We start from the raw sequence: 22,459 nt of genomic DNA, 5'->3' as shown, positions 1-22,459 counted from the left end.
GTGAGAGCTAATACACGGAAAACAGAACTGTACAAAGAAGGATTTGTGCTTTTTAACTTTTAGTACACAAAATATATGCAGTTCAGTTGAAACAAAGAGTTGTAGTGAAAAGACAAACAAAAAACCATGAACAGTCTAGCAAGTTCCTTGAAGGAACGTGCATACAGTTAATAGCTTATAAACAGTCTAAGACATTATAATTCCACGGGCAAGTTTCATGATGAAACTATGGGGGAATCTTACCCTTTGTGGCCTAAGAGTACAAACTACTAGAAATGGTGCAGCCTGACTCATACATGACAAAATTAACCCTGGTTTTCCCTTCTAACAAGCTCTTGGGCCATCCACTTTCAAGGGTAGGAATGAGTGGTTAAAGCAGAAAATAAGATTTCAATTAGCTGGGTAGAAAAACAATAGGAAGAGGATCATATTGACTCTATCATGTATCTGATGGCATTACAAGCTGAAGATATTTCGTCTCTTTGGCTCACTGATCACAGAAAAAAAAAAAAAAAACACTGTGTAATGTTACGACTTTATTTACAAAAAAAAACCCAAGCAAACAAAAAAAAAAAAACCCTTTCTATTCTAAAGCAGGACACACTCAAGTAAAAATCCTACAATAAACTTGTACATGTAACAAGATTGTGCCTTCATAGTCAAATGTTTGTGACACTGGATTTGCTGAATGCCAGAAAGGTTAAGATGCATATTGCTCTGAGCACATCTTGGGGAATGAGGAGGCCATAGCTCTTTTAACCATCTCACCGGCACTGGCAGAAGACATCTTTATATACTGAATGCACCTCAAAGAGCCTTACTGCAAGCAAAACTATAGTCAACGAGTTTTAATTTTTATTGCCATTTTGCTTTTATTTGTGATAGTAACCACCTCTTTTGGATCTCATAGCTGTTGCAATACTTCAACTAACACTACCAATTTGACTTCTGCTAGTGAGAGCTACATCAGAAATACAGAATTTCCAGAGACAGAATTACAAATCCACTTGCTGGTTTCTTAGTATTATATGCACAGGTTAGAATAAAATTAAGATTTTTGCAGCAATCCAGGGGTTTTATAATCTATTCAGAAAGGGTTAAACATCTACAAAATTTCAGGAAGATCATCAAGCCCAGTATGAGATGTTCTAGCTTGACTAGACCAGCCAAGATACACAATACATCCTGGTGATAGAGTTTCCTTTTCTGATTTGAAATTTTATGCAAATTAATATCAGGCAGGATCTTGCAGAAAGCACCTCTCAAGGGGTTAACAATTGTCCAGTCTGCTTCTACTATTCAAATATATGAAATCTGTGATATTTTACATGTGTTTTACATTTAAAACCCTATTTTTTCAGTCTTACTTGAAAAAACATCTTTAACTGCAAGGCTTAGTTGTTTTTGGCAGCTGACCATAAATTATCAGAACAAGGCAATCAATAAACATACATGTTAAAACTCAACGACTGTAGCCATCAAAACAGTCATTGGAATATTTATACTCTGTGAACCAAGGGAATTATAGAAGCTGTCACTCTTCTTGACAGAAAAAGACACCATACATGCTGTTTAACTTCAAATACAGTTAAGGAGAAATGGTACACAAAACAGCAGAACACCACACAGTTTATGCAGTGAGCCACGGGTGAAGAAGACCTTATAATTATTCTATGCCACTTTTCATCTGAATTTCACATATGTACATGCTCTTTTTCTGCAGCATTTTCAGATATTCTTACCATTAACACCACTTCTAAACTGCCCTATGAATGAAATGGGTCTTTTAAATCCAGCAGTCTTGAAATAACTTCAGTGAAGCCCCACATAGCACATATCAGCTTCAGCCATTTTTTGAGATTTCAAAAAGAGGAGGGAGTATGGGCTGAAAAGACTGGCTGAGATACTGTCATCAAGGAGGACATATAAAGAATTGAATGTGTTTTTAATTAAAGAATTTGCTTAGGAATATTATGAACTATTTGATGTAGACATATGTAGTAGGTTCAAATCAAGTAGTATTGCTCTGTAGGTATCATGCAATTATAAATTTTAGCTGTAAATTAAATGGGAAATCTATTTGCCAGTTTTCCGCACATTTTACTTTATATAAAAAAAAATGTCTTTCATTATAAATGGATGTAGATAAAATAGAAACTCATCAGATTATGAATAAAAAAAAAAGTTGCTTAGTCATAGTGACACTAATATCATAATGTTATATATTTCATTACAGTAAGATTAAATCTCAGTAATGTACCTTCTGTAATACTTTCAACTCCTGGTTTCAAAAGATGATGACTCTTTGCATTCCATAAGTGCCATGTTATATGCAACAATAGGCTGCATATTGAGTTGCTATTGCTATCATGGAATTACAGAATCATTAAGATTGGAAAAGACCCTAAGATCATCTAGTCCAACTTCCACCTACCACCAAAACTGTCCATTAAATAATATCTCTAGATTAATACAATTACCATTTCATTAAGCAACTTCATTGACAGTGGCTCCACCACTTCCCTGGGCAGCCTGTTCCAACACCTTACCATTCTTTTGCAGAAGAAATTCTAATATACAACTTGAATCTCCCCTTGTACAACTTGAGGCCATTCCTTCTTGTTCTATAACCAGCTACCTGAGAGAAGAAGCCAACTCCCACCTCAAAACAACCTCCCTTCAGGTAGATGTAAGAGAGCTATGAGGACTTGCCTGAGATTTCTCCAGGCTAAACAATCCCAATTGGGATTCATCCACTACGCACAGGACTTGTGCTCCAAACCCTTCACAGTTCAGTTGCCCTCCTCTGGACATGGTCGAGGTCTTTTTTGTAGTGAGGGGCACAAAACTGAATGCTATCCCACTATAACGTGTAGCAGTGTGCATGCAAGAGAGGCGAGCAATTGTAGGTAAGCAGAGGAGCTGTGGCAGGGACATAGCAGTCCCCAGGATGCTGGACATAGTAGGTGTCAGGAGCCCACTTGTGCAGCCACAGTGCCCTCCTTCTTTTCTCTGGAAAGTGAATTCTTAGCACAGTTAACTATGTAGAAAAGGTCCCACTTACTGAGGACTCACCAGTCAATCAGAGTTCATTGAGATTTCCTGAATAAACAGGAAAAAAAAAACCCACAACAATGCTGTTCCTAAATGAAAAAAAAAAGATTTCTTCCCAAGCTGTATATTCTTTTTTTGAAACTGAACCATACTGGCTTGAGTTGAAAGAAGTGATGAAAGTAAACACAATGTCTCCCTTGTTAATCTCCTTCATTTTTAAAATCAGCTATTTATGATTTGCCTAGTGTTGTTTTTTATCTTGAGGATGTTTGTTACCACAATGCATTCTTGACTACCATATATTTTATTCCAATTAAGGTACCAATCAAGTTGTCTCTTAGCTGTCTTTTGCAATAAAACTTTCTAACCCTCTGAACCATTCTCGTCATACTTTTCTGAACTTCCTTGAATCTTTTAGCATCCTTTTTGAAATATGGATGCCACAGCTGGACAAATTTACCAAGACTGCATTCAGAGCATTCTATTTTCACTCAGTATTGCCCTCAGAAGAAAGTCATGGGTCATAACTGCCTATCTAGGAACAATTCATATATCCACACAATTACAGAACATGGCCAATTAGTGTTTTTTCGTTGCTGTTTTGGGCTTTACAGCCTTCTACACTAGAATATACATCCTTTATTTGTAGATATCTGATGGTGCTAAAACAGAAAACCTTTAGCCGTCCAAAAAATGAGAAGAGAAGAAAGACTGAAGTTGATCCAGATAATAAATTAATTAGCAAGTATGTTTTCTGTAAGTGCCATTGCATTTGTAGTATTTAGTATCTGGGAAACCCTGCTGACCTCTCTGACAGGTTGAAGCATACATTAATTAATCATAGATAATTTAACCTCAAAGAATATATTCTATGCCCCTGTATTTAATCAATGACAGTTTTGTGCAATTAGTTCATCAGAATAAAATCTTTGTATTCTGAAAATTTACCCTTTGCATTCTGTTCATCTGAAACAATTTTCAGAAGTATTCTAGAATCAGTCTGGCCCAGATATTAGAGTACAAGAACAATAAGACAAGGTAGGGAACTCTGTGTCCTGATGAGTAAGAATGGGAAAAAGGGTATTAAGGATTTATAAACGTGAAATGTGCTGCTTTATCTAAATTTAGACAAAATTGATGCACTCATTTGTGTGGTTGCTTTTAAAGTGGTTAAAGAGTAGTCAAAATTGATTTAGCTTAATTAGGTTAAGCTAAAACTGTTTTAGCCACTTTTAGACTGCTTCAGTGTCCACACAAAGCAGTTGAACCTGCTCAGCTAAATGGAATTAGAAACTGATTTTGTTACTCAGGAACAATTCCTGTCACACAAAAGAAACAGATAAGTGACAGAGTTAAAAAGAGAGGATGGTGAAAATGTGGCAATAATAAATTGATATTATAGAATAAATGAATGAATGAAGAAGAAAGAAAAAGTGTGACAGACTGAATACCAATGAAGACAGAATATATAGATATATGGAAATATATAAAAGTAGGCAGAATAAACAGGGAAAGAAGAGGTGTTTTGCTTTCATTCCCTATGGAACCAACAAAAACAGAAGTAGTTAATATAAAATAAAGATTTTTATAAATCCAGCTCCTAACAGCAACTGTCTATGCCTTGGTCTGGCAAAGCTGTTACTGATTTTTGCCTGAGCAGAGACTGAGCGTCTAATTTGGATCTTAGAGAGGAAATTTGTTCATTCTTACCATGTACCATCTCAATGAACTATTGTAAGAAAACATGCTTATTATGATCTTTTGCTAAGATGCCAGGTGGTAACACTTAAAACCTCTTGCTATGGGAGTAGAAAGGGGATTTATTTTCATTATTCATGAGACATTTTTTAAGAGATAACTTGTAACATGAATGTAGTTGTGAATCAAGTGACATTAAGTGTACTTAGTTTGGGGTGACAAGATGAAATGAGGTAAGGTAGTTAAATTTCTGACAATTGCTTATAAAATGCAAGAAAACTGCAGCAACAAAAGTTACAGGGGCCCAAATTCATTAGTCTCATGATTTTTGTTTTGTTTATGTACACTGACATTGTTGCCACATATACAAATTGATAGGTAATATTGGGTAGATACATGTTGCTTTGCATTGTAAACCTCATTTAAAAATTTCATCTAACACTTGATTTTCCTGCTTACCCTTCTCACATCCTGAAATTCTTAAATGAAAAACAACCCACTCAATCAATATTAAAAAAAATTGTCATGAAATATTAAAATTTCAATGGTAGAATTATATACAAGTGCTGTTCTGAAGTTAATGCCTTCTATTTTACTATGTTGGACCATGATGTCAGAGGTTGCAGATGGTGGTGGCATGGTAGTAGAAGTTGAACCTTCCCGCCAATATTCCATTACATTCTGTTGCCATGTGACAGATGGCAGCAGAGGGGCAGTCAGACAGAACAGCGTCTGACATGGAAGAAACAATGAGGTTAAGGGTGGAACTGAATTCCTTCATGAGGAAAAAGCTGCACCCATCAACATTCATTGACGCTTGCTGAATGCTGACAGAGACCAAACACTGGATGTCAGCACAGCGAGGCTGTGGATGATTTTGCTTCAGCAGTGGTAGCAGCAATGGCAACAGTAGGCCAACTCCACTGATGTAAATTTTTACAAATGCAGCACGTAGGCTTTGTTCACCACTGGTAAAAATACATAGTTAATGGTGATGTCTATGTTAAAAAATAGTAATTCGTAGCTGAGAATTTACTCTATCAAATATTGTTATTATGCACTTCATATTTGTTGTAGTTTACATGGAAATAAAAATGGGGCATTACATTTGGAGCAACCTAAATAGCTAAATTTGATTAGACTGAAGGGTTGCATAGTTTTTTAGAAGTCCTGAAAACTAGAATTTCCTCTTGAGACATCAATAGCCTTTCTCATTCAAGCAGTTGAAGCTAAATTAAGTAACAAGACTGAAAAATAGAGTTACAAAAATACAATATACAAGAATTATCTCTTCATTACAAAAGCTTCAAAAATCTTCAAAAGCTGTCTAGTTTAGAAATTGAGAAATCTGAAACCTTTTTGTCTTATCCAGAGATGTTTTAGGGAATTTATTTTCTTTAAGTTTTGAAGATACTGTGGGAGCAGAAGGGTTACAGGTCTACTTATCGTATAACTAAGTATATATATAAAGTCAAAAATTACAAGGCATTTTTTCCATGTGCCTGGACCTGCAGAAGGTTAATGAAAGAAAGAATGACATTAAACTATAAGCCAGTTATACTATAAATACAGAGAAGAAAAATGTAATAAGAAAAAAAAGTGATGCTGTGACTGTGCATCCCTAAGCTATCTCTGGCATGATCTGTTATCTGCACTGAACAGTATTGCATGCAGAAGACTGCTCTGATTCTTCGCTCGTGCTCAGACAGTGTGGTATCTTTATCCACAAAGAGGAAAATCCACAGCACAAGACACTTGCAGATGATCAGAAGTGCAAGAATCATATCGCTATTATCTGTATTTAGTTACAGAAATTTGAAGTGTAAAAAGGAATTTATGGCAATTAAATACTAATTTTATTCCACACATGGGGAGCGCACCTAACTTGAGAGGAAAGTATCCTGGAAGAAGCGTTTCTAGTTAAAATCTGTCTGATAATCAGCAGATCTGATTCTGTTCTCAGTTCTACCAATAGTTTTCTGAATGCATTCTGAGAAGTCACTTTAGCTATGAGTAAAACAGAGATAATGAATTCTGCCTCCTTTCAAAGAGCTCCAAGGTTGGGAATTTGGTGAAGAGTACTGCTAGTAAGGACTGTTGTCCCTATTGTCTAGGTAAGTGTAACAGGCACTGACTTCTTCAACTCCTCTCTCTGCAACTGGTGGCATAACACTTATAATTGGACTCTGAAATTTTGATGTTACAGGATCAGATCATCCTGGGTATTAAATTGGTGTCTTACTATTGGTATGCTTTATCCATAAAAACAGTTTAAGTAACAGACAAGAGCTGAGATGAAATAACATTTTAGATGTTTTCCTTTTTCATTAAGTAGGGAAGAAATCCATTCACTGTGTTGGGTTGTTTTTTTTTTTTTGATGTATTTCTACCCTCTGAAGCCGCTACAAAGATTAAGAGAGTAATTTCAGCTAGAAATAAGAAGTATTTTCTAGCAAAAATACTTAATAATAACAACGGTCTGAAACACACATTTTAAGGACCTGTCTACTTGTTTGTACATTTCTTTGTCAGATAACATACGCTAATATAAATTTTCCATATTGTTTTTGAACTTTTTTTTTTTTTTTGAGAATAGAGATCACTGTAAATTCAAATATTAAGGAGATCGCACGTTTAACACGGAGAACATGGCAGTATCTTTTTCCATGGTTTTTGTCTGGGTGATGGATTAAGTTACATTTCAAGATCCAGCTTCAAACATTAACTCATGCAATTAGCTAGACATAATTAGACAGTCAAGTGAGAGGGCATTAGTTGTCATTCATTGAGTTTTCTCATATTTATGACCTGAACAGATTTCCTTAAGGTGAAGGCCAAAATGGACTACAGGATTTTTATTTGACTAGCATTTATAAATTCATGCATCATTATATAAATATTACCTTTGATTGAGATCTCATTAAAGGTCTCTCTGTCTCATATCAAAATGTCAATAACACTCCTAAGAAGAGAAATGTCATTTAACTAAGGCTGCACTTACTAATCTAATAACTACAAAACTGATCATAAAATATTACATTTTTTCTCACTATACTCCCATCGTTCAGTTTTTTTTCCTTCAAAAAATGCATAATTTTCCTCAGAGATAGGATGCAATGAAAACAGCAAATATTATTTGAACTGTTATCTTCTTGAACTGAAGAACTATCATCAAAGAACTCTTCTCTCATCACTGTGTTTCTTTTCAGCTTAACACAGCATTTTACTTAGACTGACAATTTTTCCTTCTTCCAGTCTCAAAAGAAGAGTAAGTGGCAGAACAAAAGAAATAGAATCCCCATAGCAAAGCTCTCACTGAATTCAAGGGGCAAGTAGAAATTCAAAGTCCAAAGGGAAATGACTTTTAATATTAAAATAACTCCACCCAGGCATCCTTGCTTATTACTGGGTGTATTCACCTGCCTGATAATTTTTTCAGCACTGTTCTCTGAGAAGTGAGCATGCTTCCTTCTCCTAAGACAAAGCAGCTGGATTTTTCAGGTAGGTGATGCACTAGTCCAATGCATTAGGTGACAGACAACCTTTTCAAACAGGGAAATGTAAACTGGCTCCTGACATCACCCCTTTGATGTGAAGTTTGTCTAGGATGTAAGAAAGGACAGATGAGTTACCTTAGTTACAAACTAAAGGATTTTACAGATGCAAAGTACAGACCTATTTCCTGTTGCTGTGCCAGGGAAACAAAACATTGCCAAAGTCTAGATAAGCCTTGTCAGACTCAGAATTGACTTCCCAGACTGTGCTGTTAACTGCTCTCTCTCTCTCTTTAGCCAAGGTGGCAAGGCTGAATTTTCATAGTTCATTGTATCCCACTTTCTCTAAGTACTAGTTGGATAAAAATCCATAGAACTACAATTTTGCATCTGTTTCTCTAGACAACATCTGTTCCTCTAGCATTCTAAACAACCTGATTTGTTTGAATACCAAAGATAGATTACTTCAGAAAGAAGTAATGTAATAAAATATAATAAATATGGAACAACTAATTTTTAAATCTGAGACAAATCCAGAAAATAAAAAAAAAGAAAAAAGTTAAAAACACTATACAGCTACTGTAAATACATCACCAGCTCTGAAGCAACAGTTGCCAGTTCTGATGCTTATTTACCCATATCACAAGTTATAAATTATAGGTAAAAGGGAAATCTGCTCTCTCATAAACAATGGAGAAAAAAAAAGTAGAAAAGAAAAGCAGGAAATGCATTTGCAAATACCCTAAACAATCCAGCAGTTGAGGTGCTCTTCCTTTCCCACTGTAGGTACAGGAGTGGCTTCATTAAGATTCCCCACAGCAGGAATACTGAATGCAATGCAAGGACAGCCCTCTCTATGGGAATCTAATTACTGGGATAGCACCATACCCTGCCATGAAAAAGGAGTTTTGTCTACATTACACTTACTGAAGAGTCTATACATGGGCCTTGGGGGGAGTTGAACAAAGTTGCAGGTGCATGTGATTGCATACTGCGCTGCACTGGTTTACTGTCAATGGACTTGCATGATTCTTGATGAAAGCATCCTCTATGGTAAAAGTGCAGTAGGAAAAGCACTGACTGAAGTGTTTTGTCCTAGGACTTTTACTCTAGTTTCATGTCAGTTCATTCAGCCTCGGTGGTACCAAATGTAGTTGTATGAAATGACTCTACAAAGGCTACAATTATGGTCAATTCTTTGGCATCTTACAACCCTAAGAACTCTTGGGATTGTCACAGAAACAATAAATGTGCTATGTTTGGCACTCAGAAATCCCGTTTAAATGAAGAAACTGGAAAATTACAAACAGTGAACAGAGGCTTCCTTGGCTGTGTGTCTGTAGTACAAATTGTTCCAGTAAGAACATGGGATAACTTATGTTGCATAATTTGCTCCTAGATCCACCTGGTTCAGATGGTAATATAAGACTAAGTGTTTCTTAGATAAATCCGCCCACTTTCAGTTTAGTTAAATCATGTTCTTTTTGGGACTTTGCCATAAAAAAAAAAAAATAGAAAACATGCAGATCTGGATATATAAAGAATATTTTCATATCACTGGAATCTCAAACTATCAATTTTCTAGATATGCAAATTCCAGACCTCTGTAATTTTTAGACATTTTTCCAATAGTATTTCTCCCTTGCATAAGATAAACCATAAAATCAATATTACACAATATCAATGGCTGATACTCCATATTTATACATTTCTAAACTCAAATATTTGTCTTCAAATTTCAGAATTCTGTTTATTTCTCTTTTGTTTTCTCTCTGAAGGCAGAATGCCTTTACTCTTACTCATATTTTATTTCTCTTCCTCTGTCATAGCATCAAAACACAACATCATTGTCTACATAAAACATGTTAAGATGGCATCATACTGTATTCATCATCCACCCAACGGATCAAAACCACAAATAAGTTTTCTAGTTTTATCACCATTCTTTGCACTTAATTTAGAACAGTGTACCTGTACTCTAAGTCAATCAAAATCAGAAGACAGAGGGAAAATAGCTCCAATGGCTATCACAGACTGCTGATTTTCTAATTCTAAGCAATTAATTCATTAAGAATTTGTTTCTTAAACATGAATAATTATTAATTAAAAAGCATGCCTATAAAATGCATATCCCTCTTTGTTACCTGTAACAGACTGTACTTTATACTGTGTTCTCAGAAATAATTGCACTTCATGTCCTCAATGGACACTTCAGACACCACAATCATGATTTCTTTGGTCACTTTCAGCTACAAACAGGCAGTCTGAAAAGACTCAGTAGACCTGTGAAAGTAGAGTTTTGAGACAGGATCTTTAATGTCATGAGAAAAAGGTGAATGATCTTGTCAGAGAGAAGCTGGTAAAGGAAGTAATTTACAAAAACCCATTTGCACGTATTAAAGTTAACTTTCACATGAAAATAGAATGATTACAGTTTAAAACTGAGCTACTTCTCACATCCTTGTCAGTCCAGCCATAGAAGAGTTAGGATTCTCCCTTTGAATGGGCAGCTGAATATTTCAATAGCACCAGTGATAAACAGAACCAGACTGCAAGCGTGGGATGTCCAGATTTAAACAAATCATATTGTTTAACATGTGTACATGCAGCATGTCAAGACGTCCTGAGGCTTATCTAGATTAAGGTATTGATGCACACATAACCCATGTTATGATCTGTACAGTATGCATACATTTTTCAGATGCAACTGAACTCCATTGCTAGTCTCAGATGTCTCTGAGATCTCTTGCCTTTTCCTCCAAGCTATTCTCTCAGACCTGTAAGATTTGTCCTATTTTGAGCTGAGCACAAAGCTTATGAACAACCTGAAAGTCTATTCACCTTATTATTGACTTGAATATGAGATATGTTTGCCTTTCACTTTTCCACAAAACATCCCTGACATCACTTACAAACATAATTACAAAATCAAGATGAGGACAAAAAATCAATTTCATTTGAAAATAAATGCTTCTCAGTCTGCATGCAAAATAAATAAATAAATGTTTTCTGATATCCTTGACATTTATTTTAAGAACAACTAAGAATAGTAGCACCGAAGAAGATGAACATACTTCACAATTTCATAAACCTTAATATAAATGAAATACTCTAATGAGCTAAATCATTACTTAGTAAATTACAAATTTCATATGGACAAAATAATACTTTAAGTATACAGTGAATAACACTGTACCAGGACGAATAGTTACAAGCTAATTTTACACTGTGTACTGATTTAGTTGCATTTAGCTAAGGAGCTGCTCTGCACTCATGGAGGATTAATTTTGTCTTTTGTCTTTTTTGTCACTTGCAACAGTAGTTGATGCCTAAGCTGCTTTGCAGACACATTTCCTTTAAGCAATAAATAAATAAATAAATAAATAAATAGCGCAAGCACTAGAAAAACAAAGAAACAAGAAAACACACAACAAAAATCCCTGACTCAAAATCTCTACTAAACTGGGACAGAAAACACTAGAAGAGTGCAAATTTTATTTTACTGCACTTCTGCTCACAAAATAAGCTTCATAGCATCTATTCAGTACAGTTACAAAGCTTCATTGTATTTTATATAGTATAATTAACTTTCACAATCACGAAACTGAACACAGGTCTTCTCAATTCTACAAATTGTTCTATTTTCCAAATCATTTATGAATTAAAGACAAGCATTTAGGTAAGTGCCAAAGGATCTCACAAAGATACCTCTTAAAGTTTTTACTGACTGTAGGAAACAAGACACTTTTGAGGCGTTGATTGCACACCAGAAGAATAATGTAACATGACAGGAGTGGGTAATAAGTGATAGCAAGTGCATGAGCTACTCATAAATCTAAACCAAGGGAGTCTTTCTTTGTTCAGGGTACTGAACATTGTTCTGCCTTCAGAATGAATAGTTAAATGAGAAAGAATTTTGAACAAGAGAAAAAAAATCAGTATGGGAAAGTAGGAAGGGAAAAAAGGGTATACTTGTTCCTACACAACTTCATTACAATTACTGAAAAACTGCTGAAATAGTAGTGAAATTTTAAACCAAATCTCCTAATTGACCCCATGCCCTGCAGTGTTATTTGAAGTGAGGTCTGATCCATTTGAGCAAGATATTTTTTGAAGGAAATGCTGTGTTGTCCCATAATACAAGAAAATATGGATGAAGCAAGGACAGATTTTACATCACTTTAGGAGAAACAAGTGCCAGAAGAATTCACTGAAAGGGAAGAGATTATATCCAGTTTAAAAACTCCCAAACCACAGGTTTTGTAGACAGAAAGAAAGGACTCAATATCAATTGCTATACTACTACTGAGACAAATTACTTGCTAATGTAAATATAGACCACAAAATTGCATTTTCACTGATCCTGATAAAAACCTACTGTGAATCCAAGACAACCCTCAGTATCCTGTCTGTAATAAAATGAAAATTTCACAGACTTCTCAATCAAGCTCTATAATGTGCTGTTGTTTTTTTCTTTTTGAAAGCAGCTGAACAGACCTGCATATGTACACGTTTCAACAATATAGTGTAAAGTGATATGAAGTGAAATCTTTGGTACCCTGCAAGAATGTACCTTATAAGTTGCACATATAGAAAAATGTGAGTCCCTTTCTGGGGTATCCTGACAGACCTTATAAATGGTAAGAAGCAATAGTGGTCAGAGAGGTTTACGTGGTAAACCCACAGTGATGGAAGGAAAATAGCTTGCAAGGAAATGCCAACATTGAGTTGTCATATGGATAACTTCATCTTCAGTGCTTTTTCTAACAATGAAAATTACTTTCACCATGTGTAGGGAAATATGCAAAGCAGCAAGGGAAAACTTTGTGACTGACTTCTATTTCTTCTTATTTATTAATTACTCTAGAGGTCCACCTTGTTTGAGACTTTCTACCACCTGAAAAAATAAAAACCAAAACATTTGTAACCTCTATTTGCCATGTCAAAATCCTTTGCAGAATTTCAAAAGCAACAAAAGCTGAAAAGACTAAAGATGGTTCAAAGACATAAACTGTGAAAATCTGTAAGAGTAATATTGTCAAAGATTAGTAATGTTTGAAGATAACTACAGACCAAACTACTCACTTCTGGATAAACCAATGTTTCAAATCAGGGATTAGAGTTCTTTTATAGCCTTCTACTTCACCAAGAGAGCAGAATTTTTGCCAAGGAACAATCATTTCTACAGATTTGTCAGCAGGCTTGAAGCTTGTGCTATGATATACCCAGTATCAATACAACCCTTATAAAATTATATTTATGTTTGTATATAGATGAATTTCTGATTCTCTTAACCCTTTTGGGGGAAAATTGATTTGGATTACTAACTGATGACACTGTTTATCATGAAATCTTCTTTCCTTCCCTGGCACAGAAATAACACAATACACCACAGTATTCCATTAGCACATTCAAAGTGATTAGTAGGATTCACAGAGTCACTTAAGCATGCGCTTAAGTGTGTTCATATTAACTCAGCATACCAATAAACATGATTTTTAGTTATATATACCAACAAATTTCACTAGGATAATTAACTAGCTTATGCCAAATGCCCAGAATTAAATATGTGGATTTTTCAAGTCATATTAATAAAAGTGCAGAAAATGGTTAAAAAATTAATAGTGTTTAAGTATTTTTCTTAAGTAAGGAATGCTTAAACACATACTCAAATGTCACATGAAATTAGTTCTCAGATATGCATATGTGTATATTCTGAGTTGAATCAAGGCCCAAACAGCAAATTTTCATAGGAGTTTCTTCACACGTAAAAAAAAAATCAAATTAAAATACTTTTCCTTTTGTAAATTATATATTTCGCAACAAAACAACATTTGTAGAAATTAATACACCCTGAAATTACACAGATAAAATAGAAGACTATGGGATCATAATATCATTTAAGAACAGAAATTCTAATACTAAAAGTTTCTACTCATGCTAATGAAATGTCCTTTCATGAGAAAAGGCAAATATATGGCTTTTATGCAAGTTTTTTCTTCCTGATTTGCAGAAAAAAATAAAAAAATTAAGGAGATATAATGGAAGTGGAGGATGATGACTTAGAGGAAAGTGATGGGGAAGCAAACCCCTAACAAGTTCAAATTTATGATTATGAGAATTAAGCAGTCATATTTTTCCACACTGGCAGACTAAGAGGCTCTTAGTGACTGGTTAAGGCTGAAGGATATTAAATCACAACCATGCAAATATCTATTTGATAGTGCATTTGGATAGTAACATATTAGGTGTCATAAAAGTACACTTGTCTTTGTCGTAGACCTTTGCTACTTTCTGATAATAATTTTTCAGAGAACAAATTCTGTGTCCACAACTATAGTAAGATAGAGATCTCCCATCTATCTTATAACAGACTTTAAAATGAAGCAAAGAAACAAGAAAAACAGAACAAAAATAACTCATGATACTGGCTTACTTTGCAAATAACTTGCAGAACACTTCCGGGCATATTCAGACATCTTCATTGTCTTAGCTAAGCATTGTTGTTGTAGTTCATCCAAATCAGAGTATAACCATATCAATATCACATGTTCTAGAGTCTGAATGAAAGATGGAGGTATTCTACATGTGTGAGCTCTGTTTTGGCATTCAAATTCTACACATCTAATGATGTTAGAAAAGTCATTCACAGCAGTGAAAGTTTCTGAATTGCCACATACACGTTAATCAAATAGACAAAAACAACAGATGGAACATTAATCTGGATATCACAGTTTTCATTTAAGTTACTGTTTCAGTTATTGTCCTGGAGTGTTGCTATCCTGTTTATCCTCCAGTATGTTTATATGTATGCGTTTGCACATGTATTAAAAGTTTCAACTGAAAGAACATTGGACATTTTATATTTAAATCTCATCTTAGTACACATAGGTCAGTTTTCCACATTTTAAGTATTTTGTTCAGATGAAATGGTTTGAGTAAGCAGTGTGATTCGGTTGACAGTAATACTTTAAAGAACCTATGCAGAAGAGAACCATTCATAAAGACACCAAGTAGGCTTAAATCTCAAATGTACGCTCAGCTATCAGCCCAGACAAGGGTTAGCTAGCAGTACTACAGTATTTGACTTACTCTTACACCCTGAATACTGCACTGACGCCAATGAGAACTGCTGTCATTCTGAAATGTTTTACATAAAGAATTTTCTACTACACCACACAGTTGCTAGTATAATCTGCCTCAGAATCTATCTCAGTGATTTCTTTCTGTAGACAATGAAGATGTTTGCAAATTTGGTTTATTATGCTCCAACATTCTAATTACAGAGCTGTAAGGGGCTTACTAGCATATGCTCTGTAATATCCTGTATAGTTATAACAGTTTAAAAGATAGTCAAACAGTGTTAATAGTTTATCTCCTATTAACATGAGATACATTTATTGCTCATTAAAAAAAAAAAGCACAAAGAAAATACACATGGTAAGATTTCTACTATTGATTCACATTGACATAATTTTGGCTATGTAAAGGCTAAACTCTAATTCAGTGACAGAACAGTAAATTCAAAGTTAAACCGGCTTTACAGAAATCTACATTAGGATTTTCGCCTTCACAGCAATGTAAATCAATTCGTAATTTCTTCCAGCATTATTATCCACAACATCAAAAACAATAAAGAGCACCATGACTAACTAACATTATTTCTAGCACTCTCGAGGGCAGTTATTGTCAGAGCACAATTAAAAGCTGTTTGTGTTGCTGTTGTTACCCTTTGAAATATATTTTCTATTTGGTTGTATAATTAGATGTATTTTATAGCAAATGTGTCCACTGTAGAATGATGTAATCCATCTGACTACTTTTGTGCCTTTGATTTGGCCTACACCTATCTGATACCCATTTGCTCCAGTCAATGCTCTTACCAAGTCTCTCTAAAGTACTATCCTACTACAAGAAATAATTTTTTTTGTTGTAAGATAACAAATATCAATGAAATTTTTTAAAGGATTCCATTAAATTTTTGACTGATTATTATTACTGTTAATATTTTATTTTATTGTCAGTGAATATGCAGCAGCTACAACCCTGCTAGACTTAGATAATTAAAACCTTGGACTTAGAAAATTAGGACATATTGCCAGTTTTCCGGTGGATTTCCATGCTGTTTCTGATTTCTCAAAGCTTTTACTCAACTAATTCAAACACTGAGTCTTCACAGAGATTTTTTCTGTGCAACTCCACCTCCACTCTGCATCCTGTGTGCCTATGGCTTGCTCCCAGAACCCTTTCAGTTCTCCTACCCTTCCTAAGTAGTAGAGAAAGTGCAGATTGAGAGAAACACTGAATCATTTCTCATGCATGACCAGCTTGCAGAGAAATCACTGCAAGTATAAGTAGCTGAGGTTTCTTGCTCTCTTCCATTCTTCCTATCCCTAAGTGTCTAAGACAGCTTATTTTTCATTTCACATGTTCTTTTATACCAAGCATTTAGTGAAAGATGAGATTTCTGTTGTTTAGTCATAACCAACCATTTAATGATGTATAAGTGAAAAAGCCTTTATCAAAATACACATTTTGCCTAAACTCTGAGAAAATCATTTCAGAAGCACTAAAAGAAAGCATTGTAACTGCATTACATATTTAACATACTTGAATAACTTTCAAAAATAAATATGAACATCCCTGACAGTCACCCAATTTTATTATCTAAAAAAACCTACTTTTTCCCTAAGCTTCATAAGGTTGTTTCTTCAAATCTTAACACTAAAATTTTTGACCATTCAGTGATCTACACTGGAGCAGATGCAAGGCTTTCTTGAGGTAATAAATACTGCTTGTAAGGTTGTTTTTTTGTTGTTGTTGTTGTTTTTTTTTCCTGTTAGTATTATTCAAGAGCTTGTCTCACTGTATGTTTGTCATCAATGTTCTATGATCTACTGCACAGTTTTAAGCAAATTTCACCATCTTCCATTCTTATTTGTTTTCTGAGTACTTGATTTGGATAACTTTAGTGCGAATTTCATGGAATAAATACCAATCCACTGTTACATTTTGCAGTTAATGCTATGTATCTATAGTTGCTATGGTTCCATAACTATTCCATTAAAATGGTTTGACTTTGAAAAAAATCTGAGATCAGACTTGTAAACTCTTTTTTGAATAATAGCTTTTGAATTTATTTATTTATTTATTTAATTAATTAAACTGAAGGGTTATTTCTAAAATTTATAATGATATTTCTCTGTGCTAAGACAACTGGTATATAATTGATGATTTATTTTACTTTATTTTTTTAAATACAGGCTTGGGAAATAGCAAGGATAAAATAAATCCGATATTCCAGGGTATTACTCTACACACAAACCTGTCTGAAGCAACTGTCCATGTATATGTGTTGACTCACCATTGATGGTAAGAAGATGAGTGAGTGAAGAAAGTAAATTATGCTGTTTTATCCATGGGGAAAAGGCTAACTGTGACAATTAATATGCACAAGCTGATATCGCCTACACACGTGCTCACCTCCAGTAAATTGTTTACACTCTCAGCAATTTAGCTAAATGATGTGACATGGTTGAATTTTCACTCCTGCAGCAGCTGCAGAAAGGCATTGCAGCTCTACTATCAGAAATACAGAGCCTCTGTTAACAAACTAACACTGCTGTTACTGAGATCAGTATTTCATTATCACTGTGATAACAACGATTTAGTGCATGAACATAAGACAATTAACACACACTGTGTAGATTATTTTTATTTTCTCCAAAATACATCAGTAATTGTACTTTGCTAACCTCTTTTGATAGTTGTTCTGATGCTTTTTGTTTCTGTCATTCCTGTTAATCTGCCCTCTAATATTTTCAGTTATATCTGTTATATCTGTTGGCCAGCAAATCAAATCTTTCATTTTTATTTTTTTTAATAAAGTTAATGACTTGATTCCTTTAATACTCTTTTTTTTTTTCATGGATATTCAGCTTGTTTCAATGTTACCAGTTCTATTGGGAAGCAGATGGAATTTCTCTTCTGGTATCTTGCCATACTGACAGAATGATGGATGTGAGCTCTTGAAAATCCTTAACTCATTTTAACTCATTCTACTTTGCTCTTAGATGTTTTCTTAGCTTTAGCTTTCACCTTGGCTGATTCTTTGCATGGTTCTTCTGTGCTCTGTGCTTTCATCACATTGAACATTGTATATATTCATTCATTCATACTGCATGTAACTCTGCTTCCTGTTTTCCTGTACTATCATATAGTATATATACTTACGTAGGTATCAGAACTCATACAGTGTGGTAGAAACACTTTTTTTTTTTTTTTGTCTTGAACATATTAATTCAACCTTTCAAACACAAACACTTCTGTGAAATGCTCATTTTCAACTTAGCAAAGGATTTTTCTTCCCGACAGTAAATTACCTTCTGATTCTTCCCTATGATAAAATGATGAGGTTTGTAGAGAGCAGTAGATGTTATACTCAACTTTTGCAAAGTTCTGATCATCATCTATCCCAGAAAATTCCTATCCAAGTGTAAAACAAACAAATAAAAAAAAGACTGATCCCTCAGTCTAGAATGGGCTTCAGGGAAATATAACGGCAGTCTGTACATACCTATGAGGAGAGAGGTTATGAATACAACAAAGCCAGGCTCTTCACAGTGGTGTATAATGGGAAGATAGGAGACAAAGTGTGTAAGGTGAAACAACAGAGATTCAGACCGGATGCAAGAAATAACATCTACACCATAAGGAAAGTCAAGCAGTGGAATAGGTTGCCAGAGAGGTTGTGCCATCTCCGTCCTTAGAGGTTTTTTGAGATACTATTGGATAAAACCCTCAACAATGTAACTTGCTCTCATAGCTGACCTTGCTTAGAACAAGAGATTGGACTAGTGACTTCCTGCATTTCCTTCCAACTTGAATTATGGTCATAAGGCAGTAAGAGCCCCAAGTCAGGCACAATATTATTGAGTTATACTCCCTTGGCTTTTCTGAGCAGACACTGAGGTTGTTGTCAAATATGATTTCTGCCATTCTGTTACAAAACAGATACAGCAGGTTCTGATCGTAACGATTAGAGACTGTGCCTATTACTTGGCAGGAATCTATGAGGCAGTTTGAAGTATGTTGCAGATTAACATTATTATTTGTAGTGCCTTAGAGAAAGTAAAAAATTAAAAGAGGATGTAATTCCATAAGCGTAAGTTTTACACTTGAGAAGAAAGAATAAGTAATGGAAAACCCAAATGAGATACAAGGTTGTACTTTCTCAGAACATTATCTGAAATTAGCAGTGAATAACAATTCATATATGAATTAAAAAAAAAATCATTCTATTGTTAAGAAGTCTGTTTTCTTAATGGAAGTATAATCTGCAAGTCATGACTTAATTCCTCTTTTCCAATCAGTACTGATAAGACATCAAATGCAGCATTTTGTCTCATTGGGAGCACTACAATTCCATGGAGATATAGACCAAAAGGAGTAACTGGATTGAGTTCTCACATTTTATCTGAACAGAGTTTAAAGTAACAGAGGTGATCGGGTGTCCAGAAAACATATTCTGTGAGAAAATGTTAAAGAAACTGGAGATAATTAGGCTACAGGAATAAATAAATAAATAAATAAGGAAAGATCAGATTGACTTTCTAGTAGGCAAGAAAGGGTTCTACAAAGAAATTGAATAATTTGTTTTCCTTCTTCACTCGGCACAGGGCAAGATACTCTGGGCCAAGGCTACACTAACTCTATTCCTGTCAGATAACAAAGAAATTTCAGACCATGGACAACAAAGTAATAGAGTAGGTGATTACAAACAAATAGAAGATTTTCCTTTATCTTAAAGGAGACAAACTATAAAAATTACTATCAGGAATGAAGCAACTACCACAGATGCTCCCTTAAGAAGAGGTATGGATACAGTTAACTCTGAGGTCCCCATAATTCTCATTTTCTACAGTTCTACAAATAACATCATATATTATAGCAATTATGTTTGTTTCACTTTATACAAACTTGAAGATGGCACCGTGGGGTTTTGTTTTGTTTTGCTATAAGCTTGAACCCTGATGCTTGGACATCAGCATCTACACTCTGGGTCCAAAAAGGTAGTAGATTTTGGCTTTTCTAATTTGATACCTGCCAAAGTTCATATCAAACATGAAGAACTGAAAATAATTTGTTTTTGTGAAACCAAGTCTACTTCAGTTGCATACAAGTTTGTTTTCTATTTGCTTAGACAAACGTTTTGCCTAGCCTTTCAAGAGTTATTATGAATGCTACCTAACATATGAATTGTACAACTTTATCAAGTCTAAACTACAATTTCTGATCTTCTCCGCTTGCTTTGTCTTATTCTCTCTAATGATCTTAAGAAACTCATTTTTAAATATTGGCATGTATGGCAAACTTGACAGATGTTTCAAAAATACAGTTTCATAATTTTAGAAGCTTTTATCAATGGAAAATGTTTTATTGTATATTTCTGGTCCAACTCCCTACTGCTTGCATTTCTATTATGTGAAGAATCAGAAGTTTGGTGTGATTAAATTCATGAATTCAAAGTTTTCAACTGAAAACATAGTTATATGGTTACCTACAGAGACCAGTGTGTACAGCCTGAAATTTTCCTGCAGTATTCTACAACTATTTTACACTGTCTTTAGTAGCACCATAATCTTGCCACTGTATAATTTCAACTTCTCTTAAATAACACAAAATAATTTCTTGAAGCTCAGTACATTCACAGATGACTTTCTATCAAATTCCTATTTCTTTACCATGTCTTTACATCCATTCCTCTGCATTTTAGAAACTGTTTAAATTACACTGCATTAATATAGACATCAAATCTCATCTGTTCTCCCTCTCACCTCTTCCATGATTTCTTTGCACATGTAATTTTCTTTTCGCATCCTTGATCTTTAGCATCGATATTTTCTTTTGGCTAAGTCACCAAATATCTTCTGCTCCCCAGCATGAAGTATTTGCTACTGTTTTGGTGCATACACTTTGCACACGTACTTGATACTATAGTTATCCTTAATAAATAAAACATGCTCCAGTTCTTCTAAACAATCCTGATATATAGTTCATATATACATATATTTTCATGTACTAGTTCATATAATCTCATGTCAATTCTAAAGATCCACATGAAAATGCCGTTTGAGCCCTTATTAAGTGACAAATTTCCCTTTATATTTCTATAGGAACTTCATAATGCTAATAAAATTTAGAGCTATAACCATTCCTAAGCCACTAGGAACAACACAAATAACTTCTTTATAGATGGAAAGGTAGATTAAAAAAAATTGTATTAGTAAATTTATGTAAATTGCTGAATCACTGTCAGTCATCTATGTATTCATTTTATTAGGAAAATAACATTGTAAATGAACAGTAACCAACAGTTCTACAAGCTAAGTCAAAATATGAAAATATTTTTTCAAAGCAAAACAAAGGAATTAAAATCACTCATCTTACCACGCCAATAGAAAAGTAGTTATTGATGATGTTGTAAGGCACTGGGTCTCCTTTCTCATCTTTATCATTGGGTATTACTTCAAATTTCCACCTGTCCAGCAAAATCTCAGAGCTGTTCTCAATGTCTTTTAAGATCTTCATTAAATTTTCACCTTCATAACCTAGCAAAAGGAAAAAATGAAGTTTTATTTAGTTTTCATTCCTTTCCTAGACAACAGGGAAAATGAAAACTAGTTATAGAAGACATGAAAAGCAGGATTATGCGTGAAGTACAATTTGCCTGCATCTGTCATTAAAAGTAGTTAAAACACAGAGCTGACATTAATGGAAACTTAGGTTTACTTTACAGATTTCACTTAGTGTCAGATTAATAATGGAGAAAATAATCTGAACTTCTAAATTTGTCAATTCCTTGAATTTTCCCAGTGATCGTAGCAACTATCTAAAGATACAAGGTTACTCGGTGCAAAATGTTTTTTTGAAACAAATCTTTATACTTAAGTGTCCTTGACTTCAAAACATGGGCCAAAAATAAAAAAATAAAAAAATAAAAATAAAAGATAGATAGATTTTCAGAATCTTTGAATTATCAGATAAAAGACTAAAAGAGGACAGAAAAATTAAAAGCTGTCTGGTATTTTTGTCATTTTTTTCTATGTGACTTAGAATAGAAAATGCAAAACATGAAATCCATTCATAGTAGATGACTTATCAGCTGAACTAACATTTTTCCATCTTCCCAAAATTTCTTTAACAATCTAATC

General features: G+C 34.2%; 1 protein-coding gene across 5 annotated transcripts in view; it reads right to left on the bottom strand.

Moving 5' to 3' along the window:
- The window catches only part of DGKB (diacylglycerol kinase beta), a 329,366-nt gene that overhangs the window by 165,076 nt on the left and 141,831 nt on the right, over positions 1-22,459 (bottom strand). For all 5 annotated transcript variants that reach the window (XM_065753425.1, XM_065753427.1, XM_065753426.1 and 2 more), the window contains one exon: positions 21,696-21,856. In XM_065753425.1, the coding sequence (XP_065609497.1) occupies positions 21,696-21,856 (161 nt within the window). The remainder of the gene's footprint in view (positions 1-21,695; positions 21,857-22,459) is intronic.

The sequence above is a fragment of the Cyrtonyx montezumae genome, unplaced genomic scaffold, assembly GCF_038088225.1.
Source record: "Cyrtonyx montezumae isolate F1298 unplaced genomic scaffold, pur_monq_1.0 scaffold_8, whole genome shotgun sequence".
Taxonomy (NCBI): domain Eukaryota; kingdom Metazoa; phylum Chordata; class Aves; order Galliformes; family Odontophoridae; genus Cyrtonyx; species Cyrtonyx montezumae.
This window is presented reverse-complemented; position numbering and strand designations above follow the sequence as displayed.